The 22,087-nt window shown below is 39.3% G+C and overlaps 1 protein-coding gene across 2 annotated transcripts in view; it reads right to left on the bottom strand.

Moving 5' to 3' along the window:
- The window catches only part of fmn1 (formin 1), a 29,144-nt gene that overhangs the window by 1,557 nt on the left and 5,500 nt on the right, over nt 1-22,087 (bottom strand). Inside the window, exons 1-14 of one of the 2 annotated variants that reach the window (XM_038727422.1) lie at nt 17,780-19,940; nt 17,485-17,593; nt 15,113-15,174; nt 13,287-13,999; nt 12,412-12,553; nt 11,592-11,679; nt 9,853-9,914; nt 9,673-9,761; nt 9,342-9,471; nt 8,544-8,690; nt 7,649-7,708; nt 6,681-6,801; nt 3,237-3,329; nt 1,137-1,188 (exon numbers count right to left, since the gene is read on the bottom strand). In XM_038727422.1, the coding sequence (XP_038583350.1) occupies nt 1,137-1,188; nt 3,237-3,329; nt 6,681-6,801; nt 7,649-7,708; nt 8,544-8,690; nt 9,342-9,471; nt 9,673-9,761; nt 9,853-9,914; nt 11,592-11,679; nt 12,412-12,553; nt 13,287-13,999; nt 15,113-15,174; nt 17,485-17,593; nt 17,780-19,309 (3,398 nt within the window). In that variant the 5' untranslated portion in view covers nt 19,310-19,940. Of the gene's footprint in view, nt 1-1,136; nt 1,189-3,236; nt 3,330-6,680; nt 6,802-7,648; nt 7,709-8,543; nt 8,691-9,341; nt 9,472-9,672; nt 9,762-9,852; nt 9,915-11,591; nt 11,680-12,411; nt 12,554-13,286; nt 14,000-15,112; nt 15,175-17,484; nt 17,594-17,779; nt 19,941-22,087 lie in introns of those variants that run through there. The other variant, XM_038727421.1, reaches the window with a different exon arrangement.

The raw sequence follows: 22,087 nt of genomic DNA, 5'->3' as shown, positions 1-22,087 counted from the left end.
CATTAGTACACTTACACTTACTTGCTTAATGCGTGAGTTTTGAAAGGGTAGTGTGGTCTCAAATCAAACACTGCCGTTGTGCACTAACTGGAAATGACGATCGCAAGATTTGACTGCTTCTTCTTTTTTAATGGCGAATTGTAACTGGGCAGATCATTGTTGCCACCATTTAGCCGTGATTGTTGCATGCAAAAATATCTGCCCGCTTGTTTGCTCACTTGACTTTAATTAAATTTTATTTCAAAAGAAAAAAGAATGTACTTCTACTTTTACGATCGCAACTGCTGCAGCTTTAAAAATAGTTAAGTTAAAAATACGCTGGTGGTCCCTCCTCTTCCACTATGTAGCCAAGATGGCTGTCCACACCCAACGTTTTGACTCTTATGAGTGCACCATAAGGATACTCATAGTACACTGCATTTTGCCACATTTATCAGTGTGAAGGCACTTAATAGAAAGTGTAAGAATGGAAGACTTGAGATACAACATGACATTGTTACACCATTTTGTTACTGTAAGTCCCTGAACAAGCAAACATTGACATGGCATCTTTTATCTACTCTCCCAAATGCCATTTTATATTAGTAGTGGTAGTAGTTTTATAACAGCTGTTTTGTAATTGTTGTTATGTGTTTGGTTAATAGCTGCTAGCTGAAAGTGATACTGCTAGCTAACCAAGCTAGCAGCCTACTAGCTGCCTGTGTTGCTAATTCTAAGGGACTATTAATTTACAATTGGACTAACAGTAATGTATTTACTTGTACTTACTGTAAGATCTAATTTTGGCAGTGACAGTTTGACTTTTGTGAATCTAATTTCATTGTTACTATAACTTCAATTTTCAAATTAAAATTTTTCAATACCTATGGGTCTAACTCTTGTTTAAGAGTTAATGTAATATGTTTTTGATCTGTAATCTCTATGACTGAATTTGTTGTCTGACACTGTTGCTTCTAGAGTTGTGTCTTAAGCTCACTGCGTAGTTGCACACATTTTGAGGCAGGTAGAAGAAGTCTAGAAAGCATGATATCACAGTTTGCAGTACCTTTGGTGTGTGTGCCCAATTTTGCCCAGCAAAAGTTGTGATGTTGGAAAATATTAATACAATGATGGGGTTCACACTGAATGTAACCAACCTTTTTTGCACAGTCACCAGCTGATAGGAAGTTTCTGCGTGTTCTTTTCGTGCTGCAAAAACAGACAAGGAAGCGGTTTACACTTTGCCAAAAAATAATCCCTATGGAGTCTCAGTTTATATAAATACTTGTAGGCACACAAGAAGTATCTCTTGTATGATGATGACCCTGTCAGATGGAGCCAGACAGCCATTTGGGTCCATTGGGTTCAAAACAGCAATTCCAGTTATTACACAATGGTGCCATTCTTACTGCTACTTTCAAATTGCAAAGCCATTATCACAAAAAAAATAGGCACACTACTACCTGTGTCTGCCTCCCTGTAATGTTGTGGGATTCTGCTTTAGCTTCCAGATCAATGTCCAGCTCAACAAATCACTTCAGTTATCTGAAAGCCAGATTTTTCTTGAAGCAAAATAGATCATTTAACTTTATTCTGGTGCAACTTTGGTGCAACCTATTTATGACATCTATCATATCTTTGTCATTATCTTATAAAAGTTTAATTTCTCTTGTTTACTATAACTGTGATGCTTGTCTTGAAAACATCTTGAACCATATTTAATTTTACACATATTGCATTTTTGGAGGAAAAAATTATGTTTCAGACTAAAGACAAGTAAAGGCTTGAAAAGTGGTCTGTAATGGTTTTTATTTAATATCAAAGTGATACAAGGGACATAAGATCTAACATTAATAAGTCCAGCATGTTCTGGTTAGAGTGTACTCACTACTGCTTTACTTTGAAGCTTTGATGTGTCACATTTTATCATGGGCAGAATAGTGATTTTCAAAACAAGAAATGCATATAGCAATTTAAATGCATCCCTGCTATTTCAAACAGTGCTGTATGGGAAGCTTTTCTCTAATGCAGAATCTCTTGTGACGGGTCAACATAAAAATCTTACAACACTGAATGCCTCAGTTAGTGAATGAATATTTCCCAGTGCCTGTGTGTCTCTGGCAGGAGTCTCCCAGTCATTGCCAAATCTGTCTGATCCGTATCTGAGCGTCTAGCCTTTATTCTAAAATTTATCCTATCTCCCTCACTCACACACACATATTCAGGCCAGCAGCAGGATGAGGCCTACCACACTCTCCTTTTTTCCAGGACATTTTCAGTGATGATCTAGCTGGTATGACTTTCTAAAATGACAGTGGTTCTTAGCCCAAATGCGGTGTAACAGTACAAAAAACTGCATTTGCACGCCACATTTGATTTCAACTTCACAATGAACTTAGTGTATTGATATTGTCAGTGTAATATGGTCAAAAACTGTGAGTATTTCATAGTAGTGTGCAAATATCAAAAGTTAATTGATGATTTAAAGAATAATTCACAATAGGTAATTAGCCTAAATCAAGCCGTGGTATAAATTAGTTTATCACAACATATGTTAGCCCATTTACTAACAAAGTTAATCACAACTGTGAGCTACAGCTAAAGAGTTTCATGTCATGTTACGGTCCATTTTATCGTAACGTAGCATTGCGTTTGGGTTTGAAGAGACAATGCTAGCAAAGTAAAAAAAAGTTTTGGTCACTTGAATTAATGTCATCCAGCCTGTGCTACCATGTGACGTGACTCGGGTGTGTTCACAACGCTGCCGCAACATAACCGAGCAACAGCAACTTAATGTTAAAATAATTTTCCATTTTACTTTTTCTCTCATTTTCCATGTGTTTTCCATGACTGAAAAATTGGTCAAATATTTTCCAGGTTTTCCAAGATGTGTGGGATTTGCATTGCATCTGACTGTTAAAAAACAATAGAATAGTTTAGATGGAGCATATGAAGAAATAAATTGAGGGAGAGTTGACAGGTTCCTCAAAGTGAACTGACAATTGCATGATCATTCTTCAGGAGTTTGCACTGCATTTAAATTAATTTGGTTTCAGAGATCTTAAATTTTGTATTTTTCTTTACCAAGCACTACGTCTCCAGAAAGAAATATACTTTGTTGAACTTAGAAAACTAGTGCTTGAAAGCCTTAAATCTAACCTATAGTCATGTGTTGTTATTGACATGCTTGTATTTTTCTAAACAACTTTCAAGTTTGCTCAGGTTTGCAGCTGCACAATATGTGACTAACTACTCACCGCTGAGAATAAAAGCCTCCATCTTGTCCTTGAACGGCTGCAGGTGTTCTTCAGGAGAATCAGAACAAACCTTCTGCACATCTTTCTCACATCCTGAAAAATAAAGAAACAAGAGGATGGATCAGAAAATGGGAAGGCGGAAAAAGGACGGGTGAAGTGTAGCTGTGGAGGTAAGAGACAACATACTGTATACAGTACAATAAATATAATAATAATAATGATTCATGTACGTTATTTACATTTGCTCGGCCAAACTCCAACAAGGTTAAGATTCAGTCATAGCAGCTCTGTAAGATTGCACTTGTGCTAACTAGCTCCCCATGACAATGCAAAACTGCTGATATCTCACAGGTACAATGTTTTCCATGTTCACTATCTTAGTTTAGCATGTTAGCATGATAATATTTGCTAATTAGCTTAAAATTTCAAGGCAATCCATCTTATAGCTACTGAGATATTTCAGTCTGCACTAAAGTGGTGGACTGAGCGAGAGACTGACATTTCCATCTCCACAGCTACGACACCGGCATGCTTAAAAACATTGTGTCCTACATTTCCCATAATGTTACTCAGTGGTGTCTTTCGTTAGAGAGTCCCTCCCTGGTAAATACCCACTTTTCCACAGTCCACAGCTTCAGTCTGTTACATGGGCTTTATATAATACATTTGTGGTTATGTTGATAACCCTCATGACATCAACTATGACATCATCAGGGTTATTATCCTCAGACTTTAGAAAACTCCCTCCAGAGCCAAAGAAGACATTATACAGCTGTTTTATCGGGCTGTGTAGTACTCCTTATGATTTCAGTGTTGCAGCCCATGAGATTTAAATGTAGAAATCCCCTGCTTTTTTTAACTTAAATATTGAGTTCTGGGTTGAACTAGCTCCACCTGTGCCTGAGCAGGAGGTTATCAGCGCAGCTTCCTCTTATACATCATTTGCTGAGATTCACCCTGAGATGGCGACTGCAAACTCCCTCTCTCTCTCTCTCTCTCTTCCTCTGCCAGTCTGTGGCTCCATGTTGCACTGCGTTCAATCAGTGGATCAGAGGAGCCAGTCTGCAAAGCCAGTCATAATAGAAGCTGCAGAGGGAGCCGAGTCCCTGCCCCCCCATTCCGACGCTCGATCAACATCTCCCAGATAAGATTACAAAAGAATACTGTTTTCATTCGGGATTTGTGTAAACTTTGGAGGCGGGTATCTCTCACTGCATTGTGTGGCGAGACTTTCTTTCTTTTGTCTGCCTTTTGTGTTCAACAGAAGTTTGCTTATTTCAGACTGAAGAGGGTTACAGACCTTCACATAAACAGAGTCGGCTGAGACTGAAATTACACAAACTGCAGTGAAGCAGTGATTTGGTTTCATAGTGAGGGATAAATGCATTCTTAAAGAGATTTTAAGGTTTTGATGATGATATGTTTAGATCAGTGACTTGTCCAGGGTATATCCTGCCTCTCGCCCACGGTCGGCTGGGATTGGCTCCAGCTGCCCTGTAACTCTGCACGGTTAAGTGGTTAAAGATGATGGATGGATGTTTTAATCCTATAAATCACAGCAATATATAATATCAAACAAACCAACTACATTCACTACATTGCAGTAAGCAGAAAGTCTTCAGGAAGGAAACACTATATCTTCACAAACCATATTTCACATGAAATAACGTAAATGTGCCAAGAAACTTGTTAAACATGTGTAAACATAAAGAAAGATCTTCACTTCTTACTACAAGCCAATAGTTAGTCCATATATGATCATGGCAGATTCTGATGTTTGTTATTTGTGTGCTGATGCAACTTTATCAGGTTTTCTAAAACCCTCAAATATCAACCAGAATCAGCCTAAAGAAATCCATTATCAGTCCAGCTATAAATAGATCCAATGAAAAGTGTTGACAGTAAGGTCTGCTGGTTACTGGGAGTAACCAGGGCAAAGGTCTTGAGAAAAGACATTGCTGGTGAACTTTCAAATGTGATATGTTAATGCTGTGTAAGCGGCAGACGGATTCTATTCAGCTCCATTGTAATGGGTTGGAGGGAGAAGTCTCAGAGATGATTATAACTAAACCTGACAAAAAACAAATCTGCATAGCTAGATACCACTACAAGTGGAAAAATATGTTTTATGTAGTCATTTGGATGCACTTTAAACTTTTTTTTACAGTGAACAAGCTAATAGAAATATGTATTTTTAATGTGACACAGTCTTTGGATCTCATTTCCTTCAACAGTCAACATGGATGACTTAAGAGGAACTCTGTTGGGAAACATTTCATACCAACCAAACAGAAAACACAGGGAGAGTGAAGAACGATAGAAGCAGAACTTCAATCCAGGCATGAGGGTGGTTCAAACAGGCAGAACAAAAGCAACCTGCGACGGGCGATCAAGATTGCATGGCGGTTTGGGTGGACGGGCTGATAAGACAAAGCTGTGTTGAGAGGTAAAGAAAGCTATCTGTGACACACATCTGAGGGCCACACTGGAGCCCAGGTGATATAGCCGAGCTGGTTAAGGATCCGTGCATCTCTGCAGAGCCCCGTGCAGATATACTGCAGATACTGGAGGTCTGGAGATTACATAAGTGGGAAGCTATGGTCTCCCTGCTCTGGCGACAGGGGCACAAAGGCACGACGATGGGAGATCTGATGGGCAGGAGGATTAGAAGCTGGATCTGAAAGGCGCCAGGCCAGTATCAGCAGCAAGACTCCTACCAGTCTCTCAATACACGCACATACAGCAGCACACAGTGAAATGTAGGCAAAAACACATGTATACATAGGGATACAACAATGCACTCACTCACAATCGTACACGTGTAAGAGTAAGCATTGTCCTCAACATGACTTGTCTAGTTCAACTGACTGGCATGCTGAATGGCGTCATATGAGCACACTTAGAAAGAGACGAGAACAGGCTAGAAGGATAAGAAAGACGAGAGGAAATCTTTTGTTCTGGGGCTTTAGCTACTAAAGTTTGGTCAAAGAAGCAGGCCTTTAGCCCTAAGTATAAACAGTTACTCAATGGCTGGGGCCAGTGATGGGAAACCAGGGTGGTGAGTTGTGGGGGGGTGAGGGTGGTGGGGTAGTGTCTGAGGAAAAACGATGCCAGACTGGGGCCGGGGTTTGGTCTGTGGGAACCTCTAAAAATCAGAGTGATAGAGTTACACAGGCTGGCTGAGGTTTTCAAACTAAAACACACAACAAAATGACCACAAGGCAAAATTATTCCGGTCACCAAGTCAGATAGATGCTGAAGCTCACCGTCTGTCTGTCTGCTCAAAGTGGAGCTAATGTTGTCTAATATTATGAACTGAGAGGGGGAGAAGAGCTTTGGTATTCATTACTCTGGAGACGTTTTTTTGGGGGGGGGGGGGGGGTTGCCTGTCTTTAGAGAGTAGGAGCTGGAATACATAAAGTTTGCATTATTGACATCACCTACTTGTCAGATCTCGTCCAAGCTGTCTTATGTCTTTGTTGAGATCATCAAACTTGACCTGTGCTGCCAGGAAGACGTCCTGAGGTTCGGGAAGAGGGAACATACTCATGTCGGTGCCGGCGTTCTGGTGGAATACAATCAAAACACAGCAATAAAACATCATCGTTAAATCGGGAACTGACATAAAGCATCTTTGGACGTTGGAAACACACTTGAAATTTTAGTTTCGACACTACTGTGTCACAGTAAACATTGATGAAGACATAAGGCAAACACATATAAAGTCAACCTAGGACAGGTGTTTAGTTGTCAGTGGATAATGGATAATTGGTTGAACAGGATTTCAAATGTACTGAGAATGGGACCAGTGTCCAAGTGCCACACACTCATGCACTATAATCACTTTGGAAATAAAAGACTGCAGATTTATCTTAATGTTACAAAGACATAAGTACAAAAAGTACTGCATCCGTCAAGTGTAATCAATAAGAAGAAGACAAATTCAGCCAAAAAGCTCAAATGTGTTTGAATCCAATATGCTTTTCAGTTGGTAGACTGGATCCATCATCTAATAGATTTGAAATCCCGCGCTCTCCCAATTAGTGATGACAATACCTGTGTTCAGCTGACTACAGCATGTCTTTGTCCATACTGGCTTTGATGAAGACACATTAGTGTTAAAACTTTGGACTATTTGCACTATTAAAAGGCTGCAAATCAATTTATTGGCTTCAGCACACTTTTCTCCCCCTTGGTAGAAATGTTATCATGCAAGTGAACACAGTAAAATCGTCTTGAAACTTCTTTTTGTGTTGCAGTTATAAAATCACACTCAACCCCTTTGCCTCTGTGAACTTGATAAATATCAGCTATTTTCAAATACCCAGAGGAAAACAATATAAATAGATCCATGTCATTTAAAGTAAAGTAACAAAGTAACAATAATATGTCAATAACAGAGCAACTAATACCTGATCCACATTGTACAAGTAGTATGTCACCACGTAGTCCAGCAGGCTGATACGATTGTCCTGAGAAGAAATGCAGGAGACATGTTAAAACTGCATCGGTAAAAGCAAAACCTTAGTGTGCAGGTCAGTAGCTCAGTGTCACAGTGCCATTAAAAGATTCTATGAGTTGATAATAACGTTCATGAACTCATTTAGTTTACCGTTCTTATTCTGGTCATGCTTTATGGACTCGTTTGGCCTCTCAGGCTACACACCACAACCCTGTTACTGGTGGAGGCTGTGGAGACTGGGCTGACAAATGTTTTGCCACTTCCTCTGCTGATTTTTCTTTTCAGTTAATATTCACCATAAACAATATATTTTCAATATATTTGGACATCAAACATACGGCAGTAAAGTGCTTCTTTTTAGTAAAGATATAAATACAAAAAAAACATTTTGTTGCAACATCAGGTCTCTGTAAATGAAACCCTGACTTCACTGGGTTCTGAAACCAAACCTATGCTCTTGTATGTCCTTAACTCTTGCTTGCTCAAGGAAGGGGTTCCTTGATGGCAGTAAAACAAGGATAGAAGAAGAAGAGTGGACTAATGATTATTTTGCCCTCCTGTCAAATCAGACAGACCTCTTTTGTAACTCCACCCAAGCTTTGACCCAGGACTGGTTTCCTATGCGCACCTGCTCTTCAATTCCCCGCAACATCCTCATATATTGTCAGTCAACATTCACATCAGATTGCATTTGCACCAGTAACAGTTCTCTGCTCCCAGTAAGCAATACGCTGTGTGCTGCACTTATACTCCATCACTAAGAAAACTATATTTACTATAAGTTAATAAAACACGATGAAAGGTAGGGAGCCACTACAGTCTTTCTACAGTTATCAAGGCCTTACCCGGCTCTTGACATCCTTCAGTTTAGGTAGAATCTCCAAGCCAAAGCCATCGGCCTGACCTCTGACCCTGCTACCTCCGTTCATGTGGTTCCCCAGAGCCAACACCAGTCCCACCACTCCTCTCACGCCATCGCTCTCCAACAGAGTCTTAAAACAGAAAACACATGCAGGATCAACTACATCTTATGGTTAAGTAAAGACAGCTGGCACCTCAGAGCCAATCACAGATAAATATCACACCTATCACAAGAAAATTATATAGAATGTGTACTGATGTAAATCAGTGAAAAAAACATGTCATTAAAGGTAAGTACTTTTTCTAAATATGACACATTTGATCACATTTACACCTTTTCATTATTTAAACATGCTCAGGATGATCTAATTATGAGTCAGTAAAAAACAGACTAAAGTTGTATTTGCACCCAATAAGGTCTTAAGTTCTTATCATTGACCCAGAGGGAGTCAGACATGCATTTGGCCACATACTGCAGACAATACTTCAGTAAAATGCATGTAAACAGCAGATTGCTCAAATACTTGTTAGGGTTATTAATATATGGGGAGGAAGGGATATAATTGAAAAAAATAGACAGTACAGTGCATTGATATATTATGAGAAGAAAGGTCATGCGTAGTAATCTATGTTTTGGCAAGTGAAAGAGAAATCAATGCCAAATCAGTGAGGATGGGGTGATTTTGATCCCAGTATATCCCAGTTCAATGTAGTTGAATGAGAACAATTTGAAACATTACCATGGAACTGTGTGTGACTGCTGTCGGTTTCTTTTTTCCTACCTCACAGACAGAGGAGACTGTGTTGAGCTTGCGTTGGATGGACGCGATCCCATCGATGAAGGCCGACTGGAAGATGATGCTGTGAGCTCTGCCAGCAAAGTCTGGGATCTGAGACAGCTCATACAGGAACCTGGAGCACAACCACATCAACAGACAAAATGTGAAGATCTTGTCCATCCCTCTCAGAACTGCTGACAGAGGTTCAGCACAGCATACAGACCAGGTATTTGTCTTCTCAATGTGTGTGCGCGCGCACACACACACACACACACACACACACACACACACACACACAAAGTCAATTACTGTTCCAGTTTCGTGAGATACTGACTGTTCGGGTTTGTCCAGCAGTTTAACTTGCTCTTCTTCTGACGTCTCGTAGTGTTTATTGATTCTTTCCAGTTCCTCTGGCTGTGCTCTCTGACAGAGTGACAATATCACATAAATAAAGGGTTCATAATTGTGCGATTGCACGTAGTTAAAGCACAGTTAAGTGTGCTGTAATACTTACATTTTCATACAGTGCTTCAATGGTCTCCAAGTCCACCACAGAGTGGTCCACTGTCAATACAGCTGCAAGTGGGAATATACAAAAGCAAACAAATTTTAATCAGTGTTGAACCGTCTAAAAGCTGGGATTAAATATCTTATATTATTATAATTTATTTGATAGTCACACTAAGAACTTTTTGAGTTTCATCCAAATCTTACATAAATACAACCGACCTCATGATCAATTTTGGAGACCTGAAATTAACTTAAATAGTTACAGAGTCCTCTTGAATGTCCCACAGCAACATAAATTAAGAAATGCTTGCGAGACTTTCTTAAGAGGAATTGCTCCGAGGCATCTTTCACTTATTGACCCTTTCAATCAAGTCAAAGTTAATGACAAGAGTTATCATTATGAACTTGTGAGTAACATTAATTCAAGTTTAAAGAAATGGGCAATAAGTTTATCCAACTAGAAATACTACACAGATGATACAGGACACCACAACAGTTGTATGACGGCACATGGATACAACTAGATGCTTGCTGGTGATGTGAAGAAAATGGTGCCTCTATTCTACTTATATTTTGGACATGTCCACCAACTGAAGATTTGTGGGATATCCAACTGGTTATTTTCATAGTGCTAATGAAACAATTTCCTACAAAACAGTTTTGTGTCTGTCAATTTATAATATAATGCAATTGTATTTCAACTCATTTTTGGAACTGGGTAACTTGAATCTTGTAGAAGGTTCGGTAACATTTTGAAAGATTACTGAACTCATTTTGAGGATCGTGTCACATAGTAGTCTTAGAAACAGCAAACAAAAAGAACACCACTACAGAATATCATTTAATAGTAATGTGTTAAAGTATGCTAAAAAGGGTAAAAGTTCTTGATGGTCCTTCCTCTGATTTACTAAAAAAGAAGAAAGATGTTTGGATGTTTGGGATTAGCAATGCAGATTGCCTCTCTGTAACTGTCTTGCTGACATTGTGGTGAGTGTTTCAGCCTTTAATCCTACTTTAAATTCACCAACAGCTCATATTCAGAGTGAAATACAGGGTAACTTCAGTGTGCTGCCAGGGTTAAAGTTAAACAAGGGTGATGTTCAGGGAGCTGCGGTTAGCTGAGTGTTTACAGATGAAAGCTGCAGGTTCAAGTTCCCAGACTGGCTGGGAAATCGAGCCAATTTAGTGATTTACTGTAATCCATTTTATGTGATAGACACGATGATGTCTGTTTGATTACAATCTTCATCTGCAAAGTAACTCAAGCTGTCAGATACATGTTATGGAGGAAAAAGTGCAATATTTCCTACTGAGTTACAGTATAAAGTAGCATACTTGAAATACTCAAGTAAAGTACCTCCGAATTGTACTTAAGTAGAGACTAGAAACTACAACATTTATTTTGACATAGTACGTTAAACGGAACACTAAGTTTTTGAACTTGTTTTTGATGCACTCGTAATTTTTTTAAACTCGTTGGCCTGAGATAATAAAATTTTTATCTAGTTCTATTTTTACAGTTAAAATGACAAATAAACGTGAATTTAAGCCGCTCAAGGACACAATGAGCCTATACATGACTGCTAAGGTTCTGCGTTATATTACCACATGTAAATCTTGAATGAGTCCAAGTTTATTTCCTGCTGCAGTCATTCCTAACATCAGTAGCTGAAGGGAAATAAACTTTGATCAAAGCTGTTTAATAGCAACACAACTGAATGAAAGAAATTATGTTTAACTCACCTTGTTGTATATCTTTCATTTCCAGGTGGAGGCTCGATATGAGGATGCCCACGGCCTGGGAGCGCTTCCCGTCCAACAGCTTAATGATCTGACACACACACACATGCAGAGTTACTATGACCACCGTAACCCTAGAAACCATTAGTAAGTCATTAGTGGAGAGGATATTGTGAATGATGGTGAAGATGGAGCAAAACAAACATCGGTCATATTATGCTTCAGCCTGATGCATTAGCACTTCAGTTGTCAGGATTCAGGAATGACGGTGATTTATCTAAACAGCTGATTAAATGTCACTGACAAGTAACAGTAATATAATGTACATGATGTACTCATGTTTGAACTAATGGCATCTTTTTTTAAATTGTATTTTATGTTATTCTCCATCTTGTTGTCCCTTAAATGTTTTAACGCATTCTTATGTCTTCTGTGTAGTGCTTTAGATTGCTATGCAAATAAACTTGTAGCATTAGTGTCCTTACTCATTGCAAATGTAACGAACACAAATTGAAGGATTTCAGGATTAGGGGGGAAACGGCTGAACAGACACAGAACAGTGTAAAAATATACCTATAGAGTAAAGGGAGTAATTAAACTGTGAGTTGAATAAAAAATAATTGATTTGACAGGTAAAGATAAACAAACCTGTACACTATGAGGAAGACATAAATTCTCTTCCATAATTGAGCCTCAATCTGGATTTTTAACACTTTGGTATTTGTAAACTCAATGGCATTAACCCCCTCTAGTGGACAAGCGACACATTGCAAATAATTCCACAAGCTGTAGTGTGTCTTGATGTCTTCAGTTATTTAGTTACCTTCCTGGCTTTGGCATTCTTCTCATAAGCCTCTGAGAGCGGCTTCCTCTTGGTCTGTGTGGTGGTTTTGGCGAAGAGGTCCTCAAACTCCCTTGCATTAATTATATTTGGTTCCTCTAAAACGTTCCACAGTGTGTTGTTACTGTGGGACAGAGAAACATATTGTATAGTAATCAGCCTCTTTTTAAATATATTTTACATTTAAACAGTGATACAAAAGTGTGGATCAAGGTTTAAAGATGTATCAGTATTTTAACAAAGCTGTAAAACTGAGCAACAGTACCGGCTTGTTTAAATGATACCCTGCACCGGAGTTTATTCTGATATTAATTAGATTGTACTCTTATAATTTAAAACTATGTACCATTATCTTGGAGTTCAATAAGAGATTTAGTGTAGGGTTATAACTAACAATAATTTTCATATTTGTCAGATCCCAAGTTGACATCTTGAAATGCCTTGTTTTGTCGGACCAACAACCCAAAAACCAAAGAGATATTAAGTTTACTGTGATATAAAACAGAGAAAAAAAGAAACTGGAAGAGCAAGAACTAGAGAATTGTTGGCATTTGTACTTGAAAAAGTCCTGAAACAATGAATTGATTCTCAAAAAAGTTGTAATTTGCAATTACAAATCAATTAATAGACTAATCACTTCGGCTCTACTTAAGTGTAATTTATATATTTATGGTGTCAGTTGTAAATAATTGTACCTTAATTACTTATTTTAATTGATCACAATAACCGAAAAGCCAAGGGTCAAATCTATGGATACATGTATTACATAATAACATTAATTCAGTATTTCATATTAGCAGTGCATTAAATTGAATACTTCTTATTTAATGGGCGGTCGTCTTTGGCTGTGAACCTACTTGTTGTCCTGGATCTGGATTCTGGTCCAGTAAAGAGGCCTCATGGGTTGGGAAGGCTCCACTGCAGGTTTCCTGGGAGGTTTATCAATCACGAGGCCCGCTCCTGTAGGAGGAGGTGGTGGGGGAGCTAAGCCTGGCATGGATGGAGGAGGTGGTGGTGGTGGAGGTGGCGGTGGAGGGTCATTTGATTGCTGCATGTGATTTGTGGGTGAAGACAAACATGGCGGAGGTGGAGGAGGAGGAGGAGGCAGAATTTCTGTTTTGGTTGGTAACGTCTGAGAAGGAGCGGGTGGTTGTTCTGATAGAGGTAGCGTGGTTCCAGGTGGAGGAAGACTTTGAGATGGAGGGTCAAGCAATGAGGAGGAAGACAAAGTATCGTCTCTCTGATTGGCCAGGCTAAGGCCGATAGAAGCTAGGTCCAGCTTTTTGGGGGTCACCTTCTGCTGCTGAGGGCTGGCGCAGGGTCTCCCCGTACCTTCTCCATCCTCAGAAGTCTTAACAAACGTCTCTCGGTCTGTCTGGACGCAGACTGTGCGGAAGGATTTGTTTAAAAAGTCGTCTCCCGTTGATACAGCAACATCTTTGAGTTCCCCACGATGGCGGCTCCCAATCTGTGAGAGTTCGGCCTGCAGCTTGGCCAGAGTGAACTCCAGACGGGCAACATTGTCCTCACTTTCCACCCTCAGTCTGGACAGTTCCTGACCATAGTCATCCTGAAAACACCATTAGACTTAGCCCAGCCTTTTATGTATTATCATTACAATCAAGTTACAGAACTAAGCTGTTCAATCTCTAATGATCTTTCAAAACCAGAAATTTAGTTGAGTTTTTAAAGGTATTTCTAGAATCCTCTTGCCATCAGGATAAAAAACTTTTCTGTCCACTGCTTAGCTGTAATTAGTGGATTAATTTCAGAATAATTCCCAGACATTTCCTGAAAAGAACAATTTTATTTGGTTTTACATATTAGGGAACATTGTTCTTGTTCCATTTAATCCCAAATAAATATTTATTCATTATGTGAATATTCTCCATATATGTAACAATTTGATGCTTGTCTGTACACAAATTATCAAAATATTATAAATACTAATATATTTAAAATGTTTTTAGCATGCAGCAGACATAAAATATTTTATTTCAGATGGACAGAAGGGAAACAGGGGAAAGTGATGTTAAACAACATTCAGGGTTTTTTAAAGAGCTTTATCTTCCAGACTAATGTAATAATTAATATACGAGAGGCAAAAACTGGGGCTGTTTAGACTTAACATCCACAGGGATGATGTAGCAGTCAAGCTTATTTATTTCAACATATTAGGAAATACACTTATTTGCTTTCTTGCCAATAGTTAAAGGAGAAGATTGATACCACCCATGGGCCTGTAATGTAAATCTGAAGCTACAGCTAGCAATTAGCTTATCTTAGCATAAAGACAAACGAGGGAAAACGTCTAGCATGCCTCAGTCCAAAGTCTGCCTACCAGCACTTCTAAAGCTCACTAATTAGCATGTTATATGTCGTTTGTTCTATCTGGACAAAAAAGAAATGCCACATTTTAGTTTAGGGGATGTTAGCTGTGGAGAGAGCCAGGCTAGCTGTTTCCCCCTGTTTTCAGTCTTTGTGCTAAGCTAGGCTAACTGTCAGGGACCAGCTTCATATTTACTGTATAGACATGAGAGTGACATTAATCTTCTCATCTAACTCTCAGCAAGAAAGCAAATCAGAGTGTTTCCCAAATGACAAACAGTTCCTTTAAGTATACATTTTGCAACACCTGGCTGCACACCAGGGTTCAGCACTTCACTACATCCTTCATACTGACCTGTAATTTCTCCAGCTCCTCTTTGCATTCTCTCTTCAGCTGCAGCAGAGCAGCCTGGTGCTCTGACAGGAAGAACAATGAGAAAGAGCATCTTACAACAGCTTTGTATTCTTTCTTGTACCACCACAACAGATGTTCATTATTACAGCTGTGGAGCCAAAGACCACTTTCTTTACCATGATGGGCTGATTAGTGATGTGGCTGAGTACAAGCTGAACAACCATGAGACACTTCAATTCAACAAATCAAATCCATCTTTTACCACTGCAAGAGGGGGTGTTTGAGGATATACTGTAGCTGTTGAGGATGCAGATGGTGAATAACAATACAAATGTTTACCAGATGATGGCAGTAGAGCATCAAACATAAAGAAAAACATAAAGACTGTGGCGTCTTACCGAGAGTATTGAATCAAACATTTTATCTGCTAATGGATGACAACTTGGCAGTTAGAAAGTGTATTTACTATCACCTTCTTGACAGTATTTAGAGGAGGCATGTTTTCAAGATGGTGGGTGTACACATGGAACACACAGTTTTATCCCTGCTCAAACAACCTTTGATAATCCCACTGATAGACAGAGGTAGACATTTTTCAAGCAAGTTTAAATCTTCACTTTGTCACTTATCCATTGAAATACCAAAGGAAGCAGGACCACTTTTATGCCTTTTCAAAGCAGTGAGTGACATTTGATGTACATGTCTATACGCTGTCACTCAAACAGGGCTTGACATTCCCCCCCCCCCCAAAAATAATCAATAAAAAAAAACAAAAACGTAGAACTTATTTTCTAGCACCACATGGTTTCAGGCAAGTTAAAATAAAATCACAGATCACTGATTTCTAGTCCTTATTACAGTTCAAAATGTAGAGACATCTGGGGCCAGTTTCACTAAGATATTTTAGACTGGTCTGTAGTTATAGTCCAACCTTAATTTTTTTCTTCCATTAGTCCACTGCAACTTTCACATTTTCGCAAAAATATAGAAACTGATTTCTTTAAAGCCTAAAAAGTTAGCCAACCAAACCCCCAGGCTAACTTTGAGAGCCGTGTTTTCATGGTAACAATCAGTGACACCTGCTGATCAGTGATACCAAACAACAAAAGAGGACAACATTGCTCATAATTTGAGGTTTTTTAAAAATGTTGTGGAGTGAGTAATGAGAAGGGTATAGATGTTGGCCATAATGGTACCACTGGGTGGCGCCAATGTTGAAACATTTTTAATTGTACATTGTAATGGCTTCAGGCAAAAAAAGGATTTTAAAAATCCCTTTTTTCAATAAAATATTAAGGATTTCCTTAAAGGCACCACAGTCTGGGCCACATGTGTCTAGCAAATCCCTTCACATACTGAAGGCGCTGGCGTCTGACAGACTTGTTTGCTGTGGACACACACAGGGTGGAGTTGTGTTTGCCGTAGCATAGAAGCCTGATATTACATCCACCACATGATATCAAAGAGCAAACACTCCTACTTCCTCTGCAGCTATGTGTCGAATTAACATGTGTCATGAATATTTTGAACACAGCATTAATCTGTGTGTATTTATAGGGTTGTGATATGTAAGTGTAAATGTATTTGAGCACCATTTTCTCAAATGTCTTTTTTGTAACCCTAATGTTCTGTTTAGGGTTGTGGACATCACAAACCCTCAAGAGCTCAAAACACAGACTTTACATCAGATACTGATCCTTCACGATTTTCCCTCATTTTTATGTGCGCTACAGAAAATGACACATTACAGCAGTTTGGAGTCTCACAGACCACAGCTATAAAACACGGTTAAATATAGTAGATTTTCATATGCATTTTAACTGTGATTGATGTTGACAGTAAGTAGGCCTACTTTTTACACAGCACTTCTGCTCCCAAATCCCAAATAATATGAAAATATATCTGTATTTCTCTGAAGTCAAATTGACCCTCAACATAAGTAACGTCACTATGTGTGATAACATACTGTACATTTTCATTGTCTGTGAATGATTATTGGCAAACAAAGGAATATATGAATATTTGTTCATCAATAGCCCATGTAACATATAGAAAATTAAATATGTCCTTGCTTGGTGTCATAACAATACTTTATGCTTATTTCTGTATTTTATCATATTAATCAAATGTGCAAGCTCAGTTTGCAGCAAAGGAAAGGGTTACCACTTAATATTTTTCTAGCCTACATATCAGATTTTAAAGATTAGAAGAAACAATATTTAAATGGAAATAAATGGTTAATTTTGCAATTATTATGTGTCCACAAACAACAAGGTTGGGAAAGCAAATGTCAACAAAGCACAAGGGTTCATTTCAGAGGGGAGAATGTTTTTTTGGACAAAAAACATGACTGTGTAAAAATGTGTCAGTACCTGCTTCTGTGTACTTCAGCCCAACTTTTTCCTCCTTAAGTGGCGGCCAGACGGCTTGTAGACGACCAGGAGTTCTTTCTTCACCCTCTCCTTGGGTGGATGCTTCTGACTGGAAGGAAAAAAAGAGTTTGACAACAGATTTATAACAGAATCAATCATAAATAGAGCTCTTTGCCTTTTAACACACACGATAGTTTTCCAATCATGGATACAGTAAAGATAGTCTTACACCAATAAAAAGTAAGAAGTAATGATTATATTTTATGCTCAATGGTGATTCATACACAATTCGTACTTTGCCGTTAGGTGAGTCTTTCTTCTCTGGTGTCTTATTGGAGGTTCTCTCAAAAAGCGCTCTCAGCACATCTTTTTCTGTTCTTATCTTTTTCCTCACTGCGTCCAGGTCCACCTTCTCTGCTGGGTCCTTCTTCAAAGGCTTTGGGGTGAAAAAAGCTTTGAAGGCATCGAACGCTGCTTCTGCACCGGACACAGAAGGTTTCGTAGACTCAGATGAAACATCTGCATCCCTCTCTGTTGTTTCAAGTTCTTTCCCTTCACCCTCTTGACTTTCTTCATTCTCATTCTCCTCTCTGGTGTTGTCCTGGTCTCCCTCAGACTCCATTTCTTTCTTCTCCTCTTTCTCGTCTCCTCTCTTTTCCCGGTTCAGTAACTGGGAGATCTGGTCCAGGAAGCTCCCCTGAATCTTAACATCCCCTTGCTTCTCAGGGAAAATGTCCCTTCTTGCTCGTTGAGACGAACGTTTGATCTGGGCAACGGTGTCGTGCTCGGGTCCGACCACCCCCTTCCTCAGGATCCTCAGGCCACTAAAGAGGGCAGGGAGCTGGATCTGCTTGTCTGTAGGGGAGCCTGGGGAGAAGGTGGCTCTGGATATGGTGGATCCAGGTGGAGGGTTATTGGCTACAGCTGCAGATGTTGTGGAAACAGTGGGTGAAGTGTCTTTTGGGCTGGAAGGAAGGTGGAGTTGGTCGGAATAGTCTGGAAATACATCTCTTTTCTCTTCTTCTTCGCTGTCCTTCTCTGCACCTGTACTGTCCTCTTCCTTGTCTTTTTTGAAGCAGGAAGGGCCACCAGTTTGCTCCATCGTTGGTGTAACTATTGGTTCAACCTGTTCCTCAACTCCAGGTCCTGTCCGAGTCACCATTATCACTACATGTTTGGTTTTAGATGGTCTACTTTTCACAGATTCCTCAGGGTCAAAACCCACGTCCGAATTGGAAGCACTTGTGACAAAATCTTCCTGGCAGTGAGCATTTTCGTAGTCTTTTCTCATGCTCTGCTTGGCTTCTTTAGTGCCATCCTGCTTGACACCGACTGGTGCAACACCACCACAATCTGTATTTGTGTCAGTTGAAATGTGTTGACATTCCTGTTGCAGAGATTCGTTCGAGGCACATTCATCTAGTGATGTATGACAACCCTTGTTGCTGCAATCATTAACTTTGTCACAGTGGTTGTCTGGTGTCTTATTCTGCTCTTGATTTGTTGCAGAGGTCTGTTCATCTGAGCCATTTTCAGTGTTTACATCCACACTTTGCTGCTCTGAAAGGTTGACATTATTCATCTCCTCCTCTGTCATGTCTGAGTCATTTCCTACTTCTCCCGATGAGGTGGAGGTGATATTCTCTCCTTCATGGGGCAATAGGACATATGATAAGGAGTCTCTACTGTTCTCCAGAGCATCTTCAAACCTTATATCCCCATTTTTCTTTAGATTAAAACTCAGCTCAATGTCTTCTTGCATGTCCTCATTTTGCTCCTCTGGGAAGGTCCTGAAAAGTTTTAGGACTGCTTTTTGCTCCTCCATTTGCTGGGCAGTCCGTCAGTCGCTCATAAAGAAAGTGGTGAAGTTATCCAGAATGGAGCGAAAAGCTTTTCCCACAACGTTAACATTGTGCTTACCATTTACACTGCTCATGTCAGAGACTTAAGTGTAACATTGTGCTATCCTTCATGAGAAAAATGCAGTCTAAGAAGGTGTAATTGTCATCTGTATGGCATGCACTAATTTGTATAGCTGGTTCAAAGATCATGCAACTTACAGTGAATAAATTAATGAGAGTAAGCCAATAAAGTCATATCACCACTTCTGAAAATCCGACCTGTTTCCGCTCCAGTTTGTTGAAAAGAAATAAGATTTATCCTTTCACTGGTACAACAGCTCCTTCATGTCTTACTGCTGAACTACATTTCCAAACCTTAAACTGGAAACAGTTGTTAGTCACTCAGATAGTAACCAATAACAGGACAGAAAACCAAAGAGCAATGGAAAAGTGAGGCTTTTCAAGCCTGGCCGCCTGGCTGTGCAGGCTAGAGTGACTCAGCTCAACCACAGTTAAAAGTCAGATCCAAGTCTTGGTTTTAGCGTCCAAGTTGTGCCTTCTGTTCCCTCTCACTCCTCTATCCTTGCAGCAGTAGTTTACAGAGCTGCACCTTGGACGCCGTCCTGCAGATTGTCAGAGTATAATTGGAAGCAGATGGTTTCTTCAGCCACCGTTTGCTGACAACACCCTGACAGATCCGTGAGGCAAAAGAAGCCACCCACAACAGATGGAGGGACACCACACCCAGTGCTGAAGGAGGGTAAATAGGACTGCCAGAGATCACTTGTTAAATGTTTGGCCTGCAAATCCACAGTGAGAGGGAGTTTTCGCAGTTCCAATGCAGGGTACTGAGCAACACCTGGCTAATCTTGCTCCCCACCTACCCACTACAGTTAATCAGCCCACATTAAGTCTAACATACACAATAGATCAACAGAGATGATTTGTTAAATAATTGGTTGTAAAAATCAAAGTACTTAGTGACAGTGTTATTAGCTAAGAATGAATGCATCAATTGCATTTTAATGTTTTATATTTAATGTTTTTAATGCATTATGAAAAGCAAATTCCCTTTGTGTATGACACTTGCCTTGCTTTGCATTTGTGCATAAATTAAAACTAATCTTTGTGCTATTCTTACATCTCAGGTTCCACCCTTGTTTGCTTTTATGTCACATTATCACAACCAGCAGCAGGTAAATTATATTTTAACTATGTGTCATTACACTGTGTAACTTTGTCTGAAAATGATTGTATTCAGAGACATGCCTGTACCCTGCAGTGGCGTCTTAACTGGCTACACTTAATCGTTTGAATACTAATAAAGTGCCTTTGCATTCCCAGGGAGTGGACACTGTGGCCTTTATGTGAGCTGTTTTTATATAATAGGTATGAATCCAGATAATAGCATTAAAATCAGAGTGCACACATAACAGTCCTGAACAAACACACTGGACTGTGTCCAGCATTAGGCAGCAGACATTCAATGGCATTCATGTTATATACTGCACCCAGATCTGCATACAGCAAAGGTGTAATATCGTCTTTACTCAATTGTTACGGACCTAAACCTAAACTGATTTCTTACTGGATTCATATCAAATTCATAAATATTGCTTCAACTACATATTTCTGCCTTGTAAAAGTTGTTCCACATTAGAGAACATTTTATTAACGTTACAACTCCATAAATTGTAAACATGGAAATAATTTCTGAAGATATTGCTGCATTTCCTGGTTTTGGAAATGATTCTCCATACTTGTATATACTACATACTACATTTTTGGGTGAATTCAGAGTAGCCTTAACCTGGAGATATATATATATAAAATAAAATCCAGATTTTCTATTCTTTTTACTTTAACTGAATATCAAACCATGTTTCTGCTGAGCTAGTTTAGAAATATAGTTAATAGTTTTTAATGGTTAAGGGTTATTTGTTGTGCTTTACTTTGTTCCCTTGTTTAAAATTCTGTCTTAAGCATTCAGGGTGAAAACAAAACCCTGACAAAATGGTCAAAATAAATGTAAGTGGTCTCAAGTTTGTGTCCAGGACCTCCACACACACACGTATACAGAGGGAATAAGGCAGGAGCTTAAGAGCTTTTTTAAAAAAAAAAAACCATTTCATGCTAATACAGATGCCATTGCTTATACAACGCACCTACAGTACAGTGTTGCATTAAATCTCTTCTGTTATGTAACCTCGAGGAACTTTGTCACGACTGTATGAGGCCCAGTTTTGAATCTGGATCTACAGGATTGTGAAGCAAAGAGACCAGACTCCACTGTGGTGTGAAAATGTCAACGTCATGATGATGCACAATTATTGACATGAAGACTTTATGTGTGAGGTTTCACATAGCTGAATATTTTTCCACTGCTGCCATGTACGCCAAGATATTTAAAAAGATAAATAATAATTTAAAAATAAAAATAGACAGGAAGCACCATGAGCAAAAGTGCATCTGAACTTCAAACCCAAAACAACAAGACTGCAGACACTTTTTTCTAACTTTTCCAGACATGCAAGCTCCACCCAAAATAAAAACAAAAGATTGATGATTTAACACAGGACCATGTTGATGAGAGTTGACAGTGCTAACCACCATGTCAATCTGGGGAAAAAAATACTTCCTCTGTTGGCCCAGTGTTTGTCATTGCTTATGTGTTCCCCTGGAGCAGGTAAAGGGTTAGGTAAGGTGGTAAGGTGCTCAGGTTTACTTTGGCACACCATCATGATCCAATAATCTGCAAGTTG

The sequence above is a fragment of the Micropterus salmoides genome, unplaced genomic scaffold (genome assembly GCF_014851395.1).
Source record: "Micropterus salmoides isolate LMB-PRFRI ecotype aquatic unplaced genomic scaffold, ASM1485139v1 Ms_hic_scaffold_18, whole genome shotgun sequence".
Classification (NCBI taxonomy): domain Eukaryota; kingdom Metazoa; phylum Chordata; class Actinopteri; order Centrarchiformes; family Centrarchidae; genus Micropterus; species Micropterus salmoides.
Note: the sequence above shows the minus strand (reverse complement) of the source record. Positions and strands in the feature narration are given on the sequence as shown.